The sequence below is a fragment of the Aptenodytes patagonicus genome, chromosome 1 (assembly GCF_965638725.1).
Source record: "Aptenodytes patagonicus chromosome 1, bAptPat1.pri.cur, whole genome shotgun sequence".
NCBI classification, from domain to species: Eukaryota; Metazoa; Chordata; class Aves; order Sphenisciformes; family Spheniscidae; genus Aptenodytes; species Aptenodytes patagonicus.
Genome location: NC_134949.1, coordinates 205054810 through 205075061, shown reverse-complemented (window position 1 = coordinate 205075061; position 20252 = coordinate 205054810). Strand labels below are relative to the sequence as shown.

Sequence of the window (20252 nt, the reverse complement as noted above, 5' to 3'; positions counted from 1 at the left end):
CAGAAGAGACTGCAAAACTTAAGTATTCGATGCTCATGCCAGTGACTTTTCAAAAAAACCCAAAAAGCCACAAACAAACAAACAAAAAAACCCCAAACCTAAAACCCCAAACTTCCCTTTAAAAACAAAACAAAAAACCCAAACAAAAAACCAAAAAAACCAAACTGCTGTGCAAATGAGACTCCATTTGGCTTGCTTTCTTCTTGGACATTGTTGTTGGCAATGGCCTGTTAGGTCAAGCTCTTAATTGAGTAATGTCTGTCAACTTTGTACAAATGCAGATTTGAAGCTAGAAATACAGAGTATATTACTGCAGTACTACCAGCATTCCAGTCAGAAAAGTAGAAGGCATACTGCTTAGAGATCTTTGAATTCATCATAGAGAAGCCTATAGAGAGATATGAAATCATTTGCTTCATATAAGCAAATCATTGTGAGGCCACTCTCTTTGAAAGGTCGTAGCAATCGGGGTGGGGGGGTGGTTCCTGATGGATAAAAAACAAATGTCACTCCAATCTTCAAGAAGGGCAAGAAGGAGGATCTGGGAAATTACATGTCAGTCACTCTTGCCTTGATCACTGGGAAGATGATGGATCAAATCCTCCTGGAAGCCATTTCCAAACATTTGAAAGACATGAAGGTGATTGGGAGTAGTCAGCATGGATTTATCGGGGGAAATCATGCTTAGCCAACCTGAAAGCCTTCAGTGACTAGCTCAGTGGATGGGGGAAGAGCAGTGGATGTTGCTTATCTCGACTTTAGTAAGGCTTTCAACACTGCATCCCGTAACATCCTTGTAGACAAACTAATGAAGTACAGACTAGGTGAGTGCACAGTGAAGTGAGGTGGACTGAAAACTGGCTGACCTGATGGGCTCAGAGGATTGTGATCAGTGCCGTGAAGTTGAGCTGGACACCAGTCAGTAGTGGAGTGTCCCAAGGTCTGATACTGGGTTCAGTGCTATTTAACATGGTCATTAATGACCTAGGCAATGGGACAGAGTGCACCCTCAACAAGTTGGCAGGTGATTTCCAGAGGTGCCTTCCAACCTCAGCCTTTTTGTGAATGTGTTATATCTTCACCATTTGATCTGTCTTGAAAATTTCAACTATTGCTTTTTCAAAATCTAAAATCCAGCTCATGACAAATCAGTAGAAGAGAAGCTGGGGGGGGGAGTGGGAGCAGGTGTGAGTAAGAAGAATATGAAAGATCAAATAGCTCATATGGAATAAGGAACAATGTGAAGAAAGCAGTGAAATACAAAACCTCTTCAGTGAAGGGGGATGTTTTTGCAACATATCTTGACTGCAGCATGATGAGAGGGAGAACATGGTGCCATTTTCTTTTCCTGAGGAAAAAAGATGATGTATTCCTAAAAGGTTTTTTTGGAAGCTGTGTGGTCATAAAATGAAAGATATATTACTACTGGATCATCAAATTGTAACCATCTTCGGGTATGAAACACTTCTGTAACTGCAGTATCTCTAGAAAGAGATACCTGAGTCATGAGAGGTTTAACAATTTGTCAATTCTATACGATTAAAGTGTTACAGAGATTCATAGTTTTAGACCTCTCTTGGATTAGCCCTATGTCTTTCATTCTTATCTGGAATACTATTCCTATTGTGCTAAAGGTAGCGCTGAAATCAAATGGAAAAGTGTTGTGGTTTAACCCCAGCCAGTAACTAAACACCACACAGCCGCTCGCTCACTCCCCTCGGTGGGAAGAGGGAGAGAATCAGAAGGGTAAAAGTGAGAAAACTCGTGGGTTGAGATAAAGACAGTTTAATAGGTAAAGCAAAAGCCATGCACGCAAGCAAAGCAAAACAAGGAATTAATTCACTACTTCCCCTCGGCAGGCAGGTGTTCAGCCATCTCCAGGAAAGCAGGGCTCCATCATGCATAATGGTTACTTGGGAAGACAAAATGCCATCACTCCGAATGTCCCCCCCTTCCTCCTTCTTTCCCCAGCTTTATATGCTGAGCATGACATCATATGGTGTGGAATATCCCTTTGGTCAGTTGGGGTCATCTGTCCCAGCTGTGTCCCCTCCCAGCTTCTTGTGCACCCCCAGCCTACTCGCTGGTGGGGTGGTGTGAGAAGCAGAAAAGGCCTTGACTCTGTGTAAGCACTGCTCAGCAGTAACTAAAACATCCCTGTGTTATCACCACTGTTTCCAGCACAAATCCAAAACATAGTCCCATACTAGCTACTATGAAGAAAATTATCTCTATCCCAGCCAAAACCAGCACATTCTCTACCCCTTATTCCATACCATTTACGTCATGCTCAGGTCTCTCACACTATCCAATACATTCTCATTACCCACCACCACCCTTCCCATCCTCTTGATATAATACACAGATATCATTCCCTTAGTCTACAGACCACCCCAGTGAAATGTCTGTAAAATGACTATTGAGTTCATTTAGTCCGTGGCTTTGGGCTCCATCTGTTATGGTAGTCACGCAGGACAGGAGAGGTGGTGTGTTGCGTGGAGTTATTGGGCACCAAAACCAGCTCAGGTCAGGTCACTGCTGCACTTGCACTGCTTCTTGTAAGGCTTGTCCTCCATTGGTTCAGGTCGTTTCTGCTATAGTAATTCCCATAACATGCAACTCAAATCCTGGATTACAACAATTTAAAGGTATTTCCATTACAGTCTCCACCCCGGGTCCCTTTGGATCAGACCATCTGGTTTAACATTGCAATGAACTCCTCCCCTTGCCCCTGCTCTGGCTTGGACTCATCCACAGACTGCAGTCCCTTAGGGGAGTACCTGCTCCAAGTGGAGCCTTATCTATGAGCCACAGTCTCTGCAGGGGTACACCTGCTGCGGCATAGACTTATCCACAGTCACTTTGAGGTGCACCTTTTCCAGCATGGCCTTCTCCATGGCCACAATGCCTTCAGAGATATACCTGCTCCAGTGTGGCCATACCCACAGCCACAGTCCCTTCAGAAGTAAACCTGCTCCAACACGGCCTTACCCATGGCTGCAGTCCCTCCAGGGTTGTACCTGCTCTGTCATGGGCTTATCCATGGCCACATGCTTTGAGGTGCTCCAGCATGACCTCATGCACAGCCACTGATGCTTCAAGGTGTACCTTTTCCAGCATGGACTTATCCTTGGACCACAATCCCTTCAGAGGTATAGTTGCTGCGTCATGGACATAACCATGGCCACAGACACTTTGAGATGTACCTGCTCTGTCATGGGCTTATCCACGGCCACAGACGCTTCAGGGTGTCCTGCTCCCGCATGGACTCATCCACAGGTCACAGTCCCTTTGACTTGAGTTCACACTGGAGTTCCAGCCTGCCCAGCACAGCAGCACAGAAACAGCAGCGATGCCCTGGCCATCTGCCAGCCCAGGCTCATCGCCATTGCTGTTATCAAAATGTTCCCAGGCACAGCAGTAAGATGATAAGCCATACAGCAGTACAGCAAGCAGCAAAAGCAAAAAACGACCACTAATGAGCACTAGACTCTAATATACAGTAAGGCAAGCAAGACCCATGGCAAGCACAGGAGCCTGTCAATTAATAGCTAAACAGTAATAATGGCTATAAATTCAATCTAGCACATTCCAATCAAACCCGTTGTTAACGTGGGGCTCGAAGGCTTCAAGATGTGTGCCAAAAAGGACTGTCGTGGTTCAACCCCAGCTGGCAACTAAACACCACACAGCTGCTCACTCACTCTCCCCCGGTGGAATGGGGGAGAGAATTGGAAGGGTAAAAGTGAGAAAACTCGTGGGTTGAGATAAAGACAGTTCAATAAGTAAAGCAAAAGCCATGCACACAAGCAAAGCAAAACAAGGAATTCATTCACCACTTCCCATCGGCAGGCAGGTGTTCAGCCATCTCCAGGAGAGCAGGGCTCCATCACGCGTAATGGTTACTTGGGAAGACAAAACGCCATCACTCCAAACGTCCCCCCCTTCCTCCTTCTTCCCCCAGCTTTATATGCTGAGCGTGACGTCATATGGTGTGGGATATCCCTTTGGTCAGTTGGGGTCAGCTGTCCCAGCTGTGCCCCCTCCCAACTTCTTGTGCACCCCCAGCCTACTCGCTGGTGGGGTGGGGTGAGAAGCAGAAAAGGCCTTGACTCTGTGTAAGCACTGCTCAGCAGTAACTAAAACATCCCTGTGTTATCAACACTGTTTCTAGCACAAATCCAAAACATAGTCCCATACTAGCTACTGTGAAGAAATTTAACTCTATCCCAGGCAAAACCAGCACAAAAAGATAAATGAAAATACAATATTCAGTCTACTTCTCCAGTTGTATTTGGGTCTTCATTGCAAGACTTCCTGGTGATTTTATAATTTGGCCATCTTTACAGATAGTGAACAGATTTTTTTAATTCAAAGGCCACCTCCATTCAAGCAATTCTTGAATACAAATGTAATCTTTCATAGCTTTTTATAGGTTGATCATCTTTAACCTCAGATCTTATAAGCAAGTGCAAGGTCATTTAACAAGTTTTAAGGATCGTGAAAAGGTAGAATAAAACTCCTAAGATTTATGATAATGTGTGAGATGAACAGATACACCTGAAAATAATTTTTATCAAAGCAGCCAGTGTTTAGCAAAAATGGGAAACCAATCGTAGAAGTTCTTGATAATCTTTTACCACACGTACTGTTAGATTCCCATTTATAGTAAGATGAAGTGCTGAATAGAGGAACTTTTGGTAGATGTTTTTCTGATTGCAAGTAAAAAGCTTGTTTATAAACTTGATTCAAATGAAAATATGTGTGCAAGGAGAGGTCAGAAATCTCAGAATTTCCAGAACATTTTCCCAATCCACCTCTCTCAGAGTATTTATTTAGCCATCAAGCCCCATTTGCTTGATGGTCAAGTCCAACCTTATCTGAGTATCATGAAGATGAGTAATTTTTTTCTAGCCTTTCATTATCTTCTGCAGGTGTTTCTAAAGGGCCTGACTATATTGGTTTGTCTGGTGTACTGACTTCTGTTTTGTTTGTTGGTACCTAAATTTAGTTTATCAATAACTGTCTTGCTTCTTAGCTCAGTATTTCTTTTCTATAAATAATTCTCAAAATAATTAATCCTCTGCGGTGGTAAAAGCTAAGTCCCACAACCTTGTCATTTACAACTGACAGTGATACTGTCTATTGTATCTTTTTTTGCTCTATTCATGAACATATCTCGTTTTGAAACTACAGTAAACACAGTCTTTGTCCGAAGTTTAAATGGAAGATCAAGGTGGAACAATGTATGTATTATTATAAGAGCTTTGCTAATTTACCTAGCCAATAATGTGAACAAACCTAGGCAGACTTACTCTTAGACTGTTACTGGCTAGAGGAAATGCAAGTAACGTTTCTGAGTTTGGAGTTCTGTAGTTAGTGAATACTTCTACATCAAAGAACTACAACGTGCAAAAAAGAAACGGTAAAAGTAAGGCTGCTTATTTAATCACCAGATGTCTTAGGGAAAAATGAGTACAACAGGGATGAGTATTTGGAGACATGAAGTTACATTACATGATTATTGTTATTTTAGTGAGATATTTTTCACTTATCTGCTGCAGAACTGTCAGACACAAGAAGCAATGGAAGCAGACTATTTTTTCCTGACATTTCAATGTCATTGTAAATAAAATAATTTTTAACCTGTGATCTCAGACCAGTTAACAGGTAGTGAAGAACTGTTGCAAATTTGAGGCTGAAAGTAACTTGTAGTTTTTCTTCATATAATGCTGTTGTGAAGAGTACTGCTTTTGTTTTCTCTCTCCTCTTTCCCCTACAGCCCTTCAGTGCTAGATGGAATGTTTCAGGACTGATCTTTGTAACCATTTACATCTTTACCTTACATGGTATCAAATCAAGGCAGGCCTTTTCAGTGCCCTTCATCAAGAATGAATGTCATTGTGGTGGCTTTTGAGAAGTTTGTCCTTGTTTGGTGGAACATAAGTTTAATAACAGCACCAGAAACACATCTGTCCGCATATTGCATCCTGACTTCTAAACTGAAAACAAGGTGGTGCTTTAGAGTTTTAGATAGGAGAAATGATAGCATTGCTACTGCAGTCTCTAGGAAAAATAGCTGAAAAATTGCAAATGGTGTTGCATGTTCCACAGTAAAAAACTTTTATGTTGGTCTACCGATGTGTGGCTGTAGCCTGGCTGCTTAAGGAGACAAAGCTTACCTGGGCATGCCTTTTCTTTGCTAGTTCCCCCAGGTAACTTTTGTATCTGTTAGCAAATTTCAGATACATTTGGTAAAATGATACGGTATCAAAACAGTCAAATTCTTTCAAATTTCATGAAAGCAGATGTCAAATAGAGGAGGACATGCGTTCTGGGAGAAATACATTGAGAGTTGCACCAGGGCCATTTCAGTTTGGCTTGTGTGCACTCTAAAGGTCACTGGCCATTCATAGTGCACGCCTCTCTCCACTGGCCCCGTATGCTTGGTCATCAGAACAGATGGCAGGTGGGAAAGGCGCTTGAGGATTCTGGATGTGGGAAAGAAGGGCATAGGAGGGAGCTGGAATATGTGCAGTGAGAAATGCAGGAGGAAGATCTAGGACTTAGATGCTGAGGACGTGGGCTTCAAGAGCTGCACCCATCGGAGGACACCTTGTCTTGTTAAGAAGCTCCAGACTGAAAGATTTCATGATGAAAAAGAGAGCAGGTGAATTAATAATACATAAAGTATGTAAAAGATTTTTTTTTTTATCTTTTTTTTTTCCAGTGAAGGCTTTTAACAAAGATTTCATATCTTTGTTCTTTATTGGAATTATTGAAACCTCACAAGTGTCCTTTACCCCTTCCCCAAGAGAATAAGGGCTGATCAGATTGTAATATCTTGATACCTGTAAGACTAAGCCAAACTTATTAACAACTCCTGTTAACTATGAAGAATGCTCAAAAAGGCACTGCCCATTTAAAATTATATATAATGTATCTCTTCTGCAGGATCTCTCAATGAAAGTATGGAGAATCCTATAGCAGACTGATTTAATTGGGGGCAGGGGGAATATGTAGCAAAGCAGAAAGTCGAATAATTGAAAATTTTTTTGTTGGAAAATTACACAGGTAAGATAAAAAGTGTTTTGAAAAATGAACAGGTGTTTCTCAAGTAGTATCACATTTAACCAGAAAAAGTCAAGGATTTTTGTGATGAATGTTTTAATGAGAATGTGTAGAATGAAGAAAAGTTTTTTTTTAATCTGGAGAAGTGTTTTTGGGGGGGATATTTTTGATCCCCATATTCCTTATAAAAGCGATACCACTTACATTTCATGTCAGTGTATATGGCGCTTTGTTATTTCTGACTGTGTGGGGAAAATTGGACTATTAAGAGATTTTGAAAGGTTTACTCAGGTACGTTACCTGTGAAGTTGTAGGAGCTCCTTGTGAAAGTTGCCTTCATTGTTTAACTGTCCAAAAGGTTTGAGGTTTCTATTAATGGTTCTTTATGAAGCAACTTTCACAAGAAAGTGCTTAAAAATGTGGTGTTCTGAAAATCTTTAGTCAGCTACCCAAAATCGTCTGACAGCTGAGGGATCTCATCACTTCGTATGTGCCAAACTTGGCATTTTCAGTCAGTCATAAATTCATTTAGTAGTTGTTACTGCAGCAATCTCAGAGTCCATTTATACTGCCCTCGCAAAGGCTTCAGAAGAGAAAATAAGTTGTTTGCAAAAGGAATGTGCATTAAAACCTCTGCTGACTTCATTCTGTCATGCAGTACAAAAATGGGAGAGGAGGGGAGGAGGAGTAGCAGCGGCAGGATGTAGCTGTTTGGATGTACGGAAAGACGGTCAGATGACAGTACTCTTCTTTTTCCACCTCCAGTTCGTTTTCCTGAGTACGTATTTCTGTGCTGCCATCATAACAAAAATGAAGATTTGGAAGTTTTCTACATTTCACAATTATTTCCTATTAGAAAATATTCTGCTTTCTTCTAGTTTCAGTAGCTGAGGATTTTTGAATACTGCAAAGGAGATTTCTTCCTAGCAAGTGTAGTTACTCTGTCATTCTGTCTTGAATTTCTGTACTTTTCAGAAAGCAGGATGCCCACGTGCAGAACCAGCATTCTTTATTTAAAGAGGGCTCATTCCTTAAGGTGCTGTTTTGTCAAATTTGGATTTGGTAAAATACTTTTGCTATTGCTTTTTTCAAGCTTAGAAATATTTTGACTTTTTAAAATTTTAAATTCTAGGGCATTTAAGTAGCTTGATAACTGAAGTAGAACGATGTAATGAGATTTATATGGGTGTATTATAAGTAATAAATTGAGGAATATCATTCATATATGGATACCTGATATATAGATAATTTTTATATCTATCTGTGTATATATATGATGATTCTTTTAAAGTAATTTGAATCTGGTTTTATCTTTTTAATAGCAAAAGTCCTGCCCAAATTAGGTGAAATTTTGGGGATGCAAATACGTTAACTGATGGGCAGACTATACTAGATTTCTTTCTTCTCTGTAGCTTTAAACTAGTTCTTTTGTTACTAGCCTGTTTTTTAATGTGCTGGCTTTCCAAGATGGCCAGGTATCTGATTATGGTGCTGGAAGGAGAGTAATGTAAGTAATCCTTCACTGTTTGAAGGCTAGCTAAGTCATCTCAGTGCATTGCCACGCAGTAGTGGTAGGTAAACTGGCTGAAATAACTCTCATATCCAGATACATAAATGGAAATAGAGGAAAGACTCTGACACGAGAGAGGTATGGAGGACCAGAAGCTCTTTGATCACAAATGTACCTTTGAAGTAAGCTTAGTCAATAAAACCCCTGCAGTAGGATTTAGTAAAAACCCTAGAGTATGACTTTAGATGCAGTTTGCAGTTTAGTTTTGCTGTTGTTTTAGTACTAAATACCTTGTTAAGGTTGTGGCAAAGTTATCACTGCATAAAATGCTGTGGAAGATAGGAATATAAATTGTTCAAAATACAGGAAATAGCCGTAATAATTGTTTTGTCTGCATCCTGCTGTAGAAAGAAAATGCAATTATCTATGTGAATTATCTATACTTATAATATAGAGAGTTAAACCACGACAGTTGACAAGATCATAAGAAAACAGTCCTTTGATTAACTCTAAATTTGAGCAGTTTCAAAGTAGCCTGTGAAAAATCCACCTTATAAGTAGGGCACACTTATCCCATATAAAAGCTTGCTCTGAATGAACTCCCAACTTTATCTGACTTGCTCTGAACACGGGTGACACAAAACGTAATCTTTGAGGCGTTGTTTGAAATACTGTGTTTGTTCTGTGCACAAAGGTGCTTTAACAAGTAAGCACGAACAAAGCCCAGACAACCGCTGGAAAGTGCATAGCAATAAATTGCGTAGGCCTTTACCTTTTTTATTTTTTCTTCATCCAGAACAGGAGGAGTTATGTATTAGTTAGTAGCAAACCCCACAGGAAATATATTTCTGCAAGACTATTTGTTTTAGTTTATTAAGTTTGTTATTACACTTTTGAGCAATGTGTTAATGATATTTGACATGATAGCAGCATTTTCCTGCAAAGTTGCTATAATAATGTTTTTGGCTATGATATCCACCTTTCCTTCCTTGAACTTAGTACAGAAAGTTACGTCCTGCAGCTTGTCCTGATGTACGTTTTTAGGGAGTGGGAGAGTTGGCTTGAAAAGTATAACTAGATTTTTTTCTTTCAACTCTAATTCAGTTCCAATAAAGGTAATAGAAATGCCTGTGTTTTAGGCTGTGCACAGGCTTTAGTAAGTTACATTGCCCCAAGTTGGCAGTAATTCAGTGACAGCAACTGAAAGAAATTCTTGGAGTGTGTTCAGAGCATAAAAATGTAATAGTGAGGCCAACAGCTTTCATCAGGCTGAAACAGAGATAAAATATGGTGATGGTAACTAGCAGAAGGCATCCCTGGCATAGATATGGCATCCCTCTATCTTCTATCCTATCCAAATACTTTCTGTGCTTCAAAAATTTTTGAGCATGTGTGCTTTGATAATTTAGGTTTTTGTTTTTGTTTGGCTGTTAGTGGTAATTTTAATGGTTCCTGATTTTAATGAGAATTTATTTAGATGCTTGATTTTTTTTTAAACAGCTCTGAGATGGTCTTTATAACAAGGTAATTAGCAGGAAGTATTAATTTTTTTTTTTATTTTCCAGTGCTTTTCACAATTCATGTCTTTTTTAATTAATTTTAAAAGGAGACTTTAATGTTTAGATTTAATACATGTTGGGTTCTGTGGAGCCATTGTTTTCACCAGTGTTTGTGGTGGTCTTTTGATGATAATTTATTTTAAAGCCCCGAATCAGTTAATAGATGTGACTGAAATTAATTATTTTAATTGTGAATGCACATCTTTGAATTCAGGGAAATAAATTAACTCCAGAAAGGTGCTGATACTATCATTTGAATATGGTTGTATGGACACTTTCATTGTGCTAGAGTACTATTTAGCATTGAAGTAGTCAGTTTTGTTTAAAGTGGAAAGAGATTTGAATTATTTTCTTTAACCATGAAATGTTAAAAAAAAAAATCAGTTCCAATCCCTAAGAATGCAGTAGAGGAGCAGCCCACCTTGATCGTAAGGAAATGTTTTGGTGTATGTTACGATTACCTGAGGATCAACAGGGTTGTTCAGACAAATCTACCTTAAAAGCATGAATGTTTTGTGGGTCACAGACCCTGAGATGGGGTGTGAATTTTGTAAGGCTAGCTGAAGACTAGTAGGTTTTTGCTGTACAGTTTTACTTGTCACAGGACCTAACTGGGAAGTGATAAACCACACCAATATTTTAGATTTCTACCCATGTCACGAAAGTGCTCTTTCAAGTAAGCTACAACTTAGAAAGCCCTTGCAATTGTCTTTCAAAACCTTTTTGATTTTTTTTTTCCCCATGCCATTGAATTAAAAACTTCACAGCAAGAGATTTTTAACTTACTTTTGTTTTGTGCTTCTCAGGCACTTGCTCACATACAGCTGAAAACGTTGAATTTTTTGTGTATGATTGTGGGGTTGTGCATTTGAATCTGTTCCTGTATTGTTTAATATAATACTTTGAAGTCTAAAATACTAAAAGTCATTCATTCTAAATCTTAATAGAATCATTGTTGAGGCCATGATTGCAAAAGCAAAATAATTTAGGAATAAAAGCACTTTGCTTAGTATTCTTCTTTTTAAGTTGAACTGCTTTTTCTAAATGAAAACCAATGTGATACTTTTTCAATTATCTTGGCTCATCACAGGTAGAAATGGGTGGGACGGTCAGTTCTGAAAATCGCTGGCACAGCCATAAACGATGCACAAATATTAGTGGTTAACAAAATCTTAAGTATGGGATTGTCCAAATGGCAATTGGTTAGGATGATACTAAAACCTTATTAAAAGGTGCATTAAAATGGAGGTATAAAGAGGGTGAGTCTGTTCATAAATACACATGGGACTACTGCAAACAGTTAATAAATGGGGAGGGGAAAGGTAGCATCTACATTATAATACCATATATAATTCAAAGCAATTTTGGTTACTCATTGATAGGTATGTTTAAAATCAACCTTTGAAAACTTAATGAGTTCAGAAACAGCCTAGTAGCAAAAAATATGTGGAGTAATAGTTCCCACAGACCTGGTTTGATGCTAAAAGTAGTAACTATCAAAGATCACAATGGCTAAGCTGTCCAAAAATGCCAGGTTTTTTCTTCACTGCTTTGATGAGTAAGACTTAGTGGAAGGAGGATCCAGCAGCAGAATGCCTTCCCTGGAGCATGAAAAAATGTCCTGTGATTTCCAAACATCTAGTATGCGGACATAGAATAAGTAATCTCCCGCTCCTATGAATAACTTGCTGTGAGCAACAGGAATGCTGTCTTTTTTTGATATGATCACATCTCATCAAGACATAAATTGATATAATTTTCATGTTGTTTGCATTTTTATCTTCAAAATAGAAAACCAAATACATTCTAAAGTCTGAGTTTCCCCTCTGAATGAACACAAACATTTTCAGTGTATGTTAAGAAGTAGTATGTGGCTGCAGCGTTTGTTCAAATGGAACAATGATTTTTTAAAAAAAAAAAAAAGGAAAGAAGAAATAAGTAGCAGTCCTGCAGAAAAGATGTGAAGAAAATGCAGGGCTCATAACCTTAACATGAATCAATAGCCTTACACAGCGAGGCAAAACCAGATACCATACTGGGATTGTATAAAGTGGAAGATGCTGTGCAAGGCATGTAAAATGATCCCTCTGCTGTATTTAGCATTAGTGAAGCCTCGGCAGGAGCAGTGTGTAATTTGGAGCACTTGGGTTCAAGCAAATAGGTGGCCCAAGGCAGAACAACTAGAGGGAAGCAACAAGAATGATCACACATCTAGAAAAAACATTTTCTAGATGTATGATCTAGAAAACATAGAAACAGGAAACACTGGGCAGAAGAGAGTTCTTTTAATCTAGGTGATAGGACTAAAAGAGATGCAGATCTTCAGAAGGGTCCTTGCAGTGAAGGAGTGGTTGTCTACTCTTTCTGCTGATGTATAAGAGAAGAGGCAATAGGAGTAACCTCATTTGTTGTGTTAGAAGCAAAGGAAGAACACTGCAATAGAGAAGAGTGAAAGAGGAAGGATTGCCTGGGAATTGTGTAGCCTTCATCATCAGAGACGTTAGGATCGGGGTGAAGAGAGGGCGGTATCATATGTCAGGTCAGGCAGACGGAAGAAGGTGACTGCCTGAAGTTCTTCATAGATCTATGAACCTGTCGGTATAGCCTCTGGTTTTTTAGCTCCTTTATTTGAAATTAGCCGGCTTCTTAGGATTTCTGTTTGCGCTGTGCAAATAATGATTAAATTAGAAGTACCTAAAAATATTTCAGTAAGGATCTTTGTTGTCTCTTCCGTAGTAATAGTGATGAAATGCACAAGATTAGGATTTGTCTAGAAATCACACAAGGAGTCCTACAAAGCCATATCTAGGACAAGACAAGATTTAGTGCTGTGCCATGGTCACAAGGCCATTCTTCCCTGAGAATGAATTATTCCCCTGCTGCTGAGGTGGGCTGTTGGGGAGGGAAGGGTGATTTTTCTTAAATTTCGTTCTATGGGGTTGTCAGAAAGTTGTTTTGTTGGTCTCTGAAGTACTCAGCTGTACATCGCTGCATGGCTCTTCACATTCAGTTAAGGATCATAACAGCTTTCTCATTTGCATTTGTCAGGCATGAGCAAATTGTTTTACTTGAAAGCAAAAGTAAATATGCCTCTATTAGAACAAAAATGAGTGACTTTAAAAAGTTGATCATTTGTAGTATATTTTCAGAACACAATATAAAAATTGCTGAAAGATTTTTCTTTGCTTGCTCAGCCCAAGTGATTTGAATAAGCACTTTAAACTTTCATTTTCTCTGGATAATTAAAATTAAACTGAAATGTAACAAATTAAACTGAAGTTTGTCCAGATTTCTCCCTTCTGTTTCTAATGACTGCTTATTTTTCTTTGCAAATAAATTTCTAATATGTAATGAGTTGCCCAGAGAGACAAATCTGGGGAGTTGTTTTTTCTCCAGATGGTGGACCTGAGTCAAAGATACCTAACAAGAATCGCTGACCCACGTTTTGACTTTTGTTAGTGGACTTGAATGTGTTTCAGGGAGTTCTCAAAATGCTTATGTTTTAGGAACACCAATACTGTCTCTATACTGCTTTCTGGTAGATATTCCCCTATTGAATTGAAATATTGATTAATGGTCTTGTTTGGAAAATTCTTTCAACTAACAATGTTGTTCCAGGCTACTAATGCAATGATTTTAGGAATGGGAACCTTCAGAATAAGACCTCTGATTTTAAATTTAATTTTTTTAATCTTTAACTGTGGTGGTGTATCTCTTTACAGTGATGTGACTATATCAATATTTTTGTCTGTAGTAAGAATCTTCTGTTTCAAACAGAGCTGTTTCAGTGAAGGGCCTTTGGCTCTAGAAAGAGGTGAACTGCTGTGAATGGTTATTCCAGATCGACTGAGGTTTTTTTTTTTTTATTTTGTGGCTTTAGAAGACTCCTACACGGATTTCTAAACTGTCTGTATTTTTAAACTTTTTCTGTAAATCCTGAGAGGAAGAAAAATCTGAGTGTGAATCAAGCTGTAGCTACTTATTTTGCTAACCAGTACTGTCTCATCTCTTTGTGCTTTCTCTTCTCATTTGTACCTACTTTGAACTTAGGGTAGAAGATCTTTGGGGCAGGAATTATTACCCAGTGCTGTGCTGATTAATCACCTGGTAGAATGGAGTCTTTGCATGAATATGGCTCCTTGTCCCTATCAAAATCCAAATAGTAAAATATTTTAAGGTAAAAACATAATGAGGATGTTATAAGCATTTTTGTAGAGTATTTTCAACCTGTGAAAATGCAGGGGGAGAAATGATAATTTAGGTCAATATATTATTTATCTGAAAAATTTTAGTGCCTGTGTAATGTATCGTTACCTCAACTAAAAATATTAATTAGGCATGTAGCTAACATTAACATCCCAGATATATTGAAGCAGCTTTTGTAAAAGATCTACGTATTTTCTCTTTGAGTCACAGCATAGCAATAGAATGGTTTATGTGGTGAAATGATGTGTTTTCTTACCTAGCAGTTTGAATTGCTTTAAACTTCAACATTAACTCTGAATTTAAAGATTTATGCTGCTTGTTTATTTCTAGGACTTTTCTAGAAACAATAAAATTGAATGCTTTGTGAGCTGTATGCCCACATGCTGCATTTTTTAATGTGAATTAATACTTACCTGGAGTGTATGCCTTTATTAAAGAAAACAAAAAGTGGGGGGGATGGGGGGGTGGTGTGTGGGACACAAGTTCTTCTGCATATCACTGAGCTAATGCGGCACAAGTTGGATCTGTTGTTGTTGCTGTTGGAAAGATAATGGGATATATCTTACCTCTTTGATCACAGTCAAGCTATGACATTTTCTTCTGTCTTCACGCTGCTCTCAGAGACGAGATGCAACACCTCAAATTCTTTTACATGTTTTGTGTGTGCATTGTACAGTTTCAGAAATCCATGTTGGAGCCTTTCGTAAGCAGTAGTAATTAAGTTTCTCAAGGAAATTTTTCACTGGATTATTAGTTTTTTGCACCTTGTTTTACTCAATATGAAATACTACTAGATGGGTATCAAATTGTGGTCTTTTGTCTCTTTGAATGTGTTTACACCAGAGCCTGATAGATTCAGGAAGACCTGAGAATTTCCCAGAATACGTGTTTGGTAAATCACAGCAAGATATTAAGATTTATTATATTACCTTTTAGGTAGCCTAAACTATCTTGCTGGGGTATTTTTTTCTTCAGATCAATTTAAACAGGGAAATCAGAACAAGAGCTGTAACTCAGCCTTCTTATAATTCTTACACTTCACAATTGAATAGGAGCTCCTGTTTTGTCCAGGATTTACAGTATGAGTGAGTATCTAAATCACTCCATTTCAAAACAGGTCTAGCATAAATTTTCAGCTTTAGTTGTGAATTTCCTGACTTTTTTTCCCTCAAAAGAAGCACTGCAGGTTTGATTTGTATGAACAGTTTTAGCATTTGAGGAATCTTCCTCTCACTGCAGATGCCGAGACTGGTTTATGAGAAACAGGACGGCAGAAAATGTAGGATTAAGAAGTGAGTGGTTATGTTTCTAACGAGTTTAACTCTAGCTCAATTCTTTAACTCTCCTCCCTAGTAAAAGAAAGAAAGGGAAGTCAGAGAGAAAAATAATGTAAAGGCAATGCTTTCCAGTTTTGCAGCTGTCTGAATTGGTATACACTTGTAAATAGGAATAATTTAGATTATTTTTCTCTCCAATATAAAGTGATATGGTAATGTTTAATCTGCATCTCACTCGGGGTTGGTTTTTTTATGTAAAATGTGTCTGCAAACGTGCCTAATGACCCTTGGCAAAACGTCTTGTAGAGCTGGCTTCCCGTCCCTGTGCTGGGGGTGCAGGGTGGTGGGCAGCAACGGGACTGCCTCCTGCCAAAAGGATCTAGGGCAATTTTGGTAGAAATCTTGGCGGCTCGGTGACTGCCAGCTCATGCGGGTTGAGGACAGACACCAGGGTGTCAGTTAGGGAGCATGGTGCTGGAGCACAGAAGTGCCAAAAAGAAACATGAGGAAGATGCAGTCAGGGAGAGCCTGTGTCTGGGTCCTTGCACAGCTTTACCATGACAGAGAAACTTGTCATTTTTATCAAAACAAAGTTGGTTTAAAACTGGCAAAACAAAGCTTAACTAACTTTTCAGAGACTAATGTTTAGGTTTGTCGTGGTATATGTATTGTATATTTATTTTTTTTTCCACAGAAACCTGCTAATATTTTAGTTATGGGTGAAGGTCCTGAGCGAGGAAGAGTAAAAATTGGTATGTTTATATCTTTGATAAGTCCCAGTGTAGCATTTAAGTTAGAATGTTCTGAAGGTGCAGTTGTACCACCTAAAGTAGTCACTGTAATAGTAGTATGTGCCTGGGCACATTGCCTAAATGCTGTTTTCTGAGTGACTGGCTTCTTGATATTAGCCCCATGCACCAGTTCTGATGATGAAATGCTGTAGCCCCATCAATGAAAAGTGGAAAATGTCATTATATGTTGTTTAAGTGGGTGTTTGTGTGGGGTGGGGGATTTTGATATGGGGATAAAGATGAGAGCTAGCTAGGGGAAAGGAGGAGAAAGAAATGGGATTTTAAAATTTCCTCCATTTACCCCTGTAATGCCATGACATTATCTTGCTGCTGCTTATAAAATCTAAATAGGGAACTACTCATTACTACAAACCTTAAATTTTATAATGGAATCAAAGGTGGCATTTAGCCTACAAAATGTTCTTGAAAGGGTAGGCAGGTCCCTTGGAGATAAACGCAAGGGATCGTAAAGTTCAGAAAACACAGTAATCCAGCCAAAATGCTTAGTGAGAACTACTGCTAAATGCTCAAACTGGGGTGTACCAGCGTAGGAAGGACCCAACACTTTCCCCACTATTGTAACATTTTCTGGTGGGAGTTACTGTTCACAGTGAGAAGATAATTTGTAGAACTTCAGTTGTTTTAAATTAAAGTAAATAAATAAATATAAATTAACTGTAGTCTAACAGTAATAAGCTATACCATGCTGTGCATTAGCGTGGCAGTGCTTTGATAGCAGACTGCTAATGCACAGCCTACTTATATTTGTTACGGTAATGCAGCCCTGTTTGGAGGGGTTTTTTTAAAGCTAGTTCATCTTTTTCACTTCCCTCTGGCTTTCTTTATGAGATTATTCTTCTGCATTGTTGCTCTGTACTCTTACTGTTTTGTTTACCTGAACTATATTGTTAATCACTCGTATAATGATTCGGGGTAGGATTTTCCTGGAGCGTTCAGTGCTGCTCTAGTCCTTCCCTCGCCCTTTGAAATCCAAGGAGCAGACGAGCCAGGGCTGAACACTTCTGCAGATCCTACCCTGAAAGCTTTTAATGCCCTTCCGAGGTTTAAGGTTGACAGTAGAGATTGAGGTCTTCTCCATACAGAACAGGTACAGCACGGACAGCGGAAGGGAAAACTTCTTCCTATTACCTTATTCTTCACGGAGCGGTTGCTTCCAAAATTTAGAATGTAGGTCATCCTCTGGGCATGTTCACGTTCAACTGTGGTGGTGATATTTGCTGTACACAACTACTTGTTAGTAATTGCACATAGACCACCCATTTATTTCTTAATTGATAGTTTTGAATTAATTTGGGAATAAATTAGAGCACAACTAAATTTAGTCAGACTCTGTTAATGGACAGGTGAAAGGTTCTGTATCGGACCACCAGTCCTCTGAGCCATCCGTTCCCAGTGGGGGAAGAGGGAGGGGGACCCTGGATTTCTGAGTGTGTTATCAAAATGTAGATTTTTGCTTTATTATTCTCTTAAGATATTACCACAGCAGGAAAAGAATGCAGAAGTTATACCCATACCAAGGGCTTCCACTTTTCTAGTGTAACTAATTTTTCTAAAAACTACATAACTGGTATTTAACTTAAAATAATTTTTATAGGCTTTTTGTGTCATTTTGAGTCATAAATTCACTTTCTACCAACAATTTTCCTTATTTTTCATAGTTACTAGTGACTTGATCATATCTTGAGTAATCGATATTTTAATGTAGAAAACTGTAAAATGTTTCTCTTTTTAAATGCATTAAAACAATCATAAATAGGAATGCATATGAAAAAAAAATTATTAAGGATTGTGTAGTCAAGTTAGAGACCCATATTTACACTGCATTTTTCCCTCAACCAGTGAGCTATAGCGTGTAGGTCCTCTTCCCTCAGAATGGCTACTCATCTCATTTCATTCGAGTCTTTCTCAGCATGTGTATATCCCTGCCCCACAGAGTCCCTCTTTCTTGGGATTTGGGGAGTGGTGGGTCGGGAAGGCATTTTGGTGGGAGAAGGTGCATATTTTAGTCTCTGCCCATTTTTTCCTGCATCACTTATATTTGGTAGTTCAGACAGCTTTCTAGGCAGTTGTATACTACCAGTTCTAAAAAACAGTTTTTAATGATGTAATGCCCCCAAACAGATTTTTAAAATCATGGCCTAACTGGTATTTAGTACTGGTATCTTGATACTGGAAATATGTCTTGACAGAAAATTAGCAGGGAGGCAGATGCTGTAGGCTTAGTTGCTGTTTTTGTGTAAAGGAAATCTCGCTACAGCTAACTTCATGAGGAAGGAGCTTTTGTGATGTGCACGTATGTATTATAAATCATTCTAACCTTTGCAGAACCTGCATTTTGCTCACATTTAAAATGCTGCTTCTTGAAAGACCATCCTGTAATAACGGAATATTTTACTAGAGAATATCAGGTAAAATGAATCAGGATTTACCAGTGTCCTGAGAGAAGTGAGTTGATGCGCTTTTTCAGAACAATGGTTAATTCTTTGTTCTAAATGGCTCATGTTAGTAATGATTTATAATGATATACTTTATAGGTGATGACATCCAGTAACTTCTACAAAAGCTTTAAGAAAATCTGCTCACAGAATTCATATCTGCTACAGTCTGTGTTTGTGTTTTATTTAGCACAGTGATGGTAGCGCTAACAAGTAAACTCAATCAGTTCATTTTAAAAAAAAAATCGGTAATTTTCCTCCAATTTTAAAGCACCTCTCTTTGAATTTTGCAGCTGACATGGGCTTTGCCCGATTATTTAATTCACCTTTGAAGCCTTTAGCAGACTTGGATCCAGTAGTTGTAACGTTCTGGTATCGAGCTCCAGAGTTGCTTCTCGGAGCAAGGCATTATACCAAAGCTATAGGTAAGTAAATTGGACAAAAACTTACTATTTTGGTTTTTATGCAGAGTGTACCCAAATATTGAAGTATTGATAAATAGTACAAAGGACAGTAGCTGAGTTAAAGGTATGTTACTGATTTCTCGAAGAAATATTAAACTTTGACAAATTGTTTAGTTTACTACACTCTCTGGCTATATCTAGGAATGAAATATTACTGTGTTTTGGGTCCAAATGCCCTGCGATGCAACATAAGTTTATATGGCTTTCACACAAGACTTTCATAAATGCTGTTAGAGGCAATACAAAATACAGATGCATCTTCGAACTGTTAGTAGAATCCATATTTTGATGAAGCACAGTGCATTAATTTTATTGCAGAGTTTTTTACCCAGTGTAGTAAGGAACGTACAGAATGGAGAATATATTTGCTGCACTGAAACTAAACTGTAAAAATAATCTGCGTTTTAGCCTCTCTGTGTGCCTTTTTCAAAGCATGAGTATGAACAGGAACTGCTTGAAGTAGTGAGATGTGGTCAGAGTCATGCAACAGGCTGGGCTCTGATGCTTCATCAGGCATATCCAGGAAAAAACAAACCTCACAGAATGCAGACGCTGTGAGGATGGCATTAGTTACATCAGCTTAATGCTGCGTCTTCCTCACCACTTAATTCATACTTACCAGTCTGAATTTTACCAGCTTTGGCATGGCACAGTTGGCTTCGCTCAGCCAGTCTCTGCTTTTGCCAGTTTGGGGGTAAGGGATCGCTGGCGGCAGGAGCAGTTGTGTGCTCTGGCGGTAGGATAGGGGGAATAGGCCAGTAGCAGAGTGGAGGGAGGTTCACCTTTAGTGGATGTGAACGGCTTTGCCATGGCAGGGAGGGAGACTGTAGGGAAGAGGACTGGGAAGTTTTTCTCTTGCTAGCTGGTTTAAAAGATATGTTAAAGACTGGCAAGCATTTCTGGGGAAATAACTTCCCC

General features: G+C 38.8%; 1 protein-coding gene across 7 annotated transcripts in view; it reads left to right on the top strand.

Moving 5' to 3' along the window:
- The window catches only part of CDK8 (cyclin dependent kinase 8), an 87931-nt gene that overhangs the window by 49111 nt on the left and 18568 nt on the right, over positions 1 to 20252 (top strand). For 5 of the 7 annotated variants that reach the window (XM_076328053.1, XM_076328052.1, XM_076328051.1 and 2 more), the window contains 2 exons: positions 16318 to 16375; positions 19164 to 19295. In XM_076328053.1, the coding sequence (XP_076184168.1) occupies positions 16318 to 16375; positions 19164 to 19295 (190 nt within the window). The remainder of the gene's footprint in view (positions 1 to 16317; positions 16376 to 19163; positions 19296 to 20252) is intronic. The other 2 variants (XM_076328056.1, XM_076328055.1) reach the window with 1 other exon arrangement.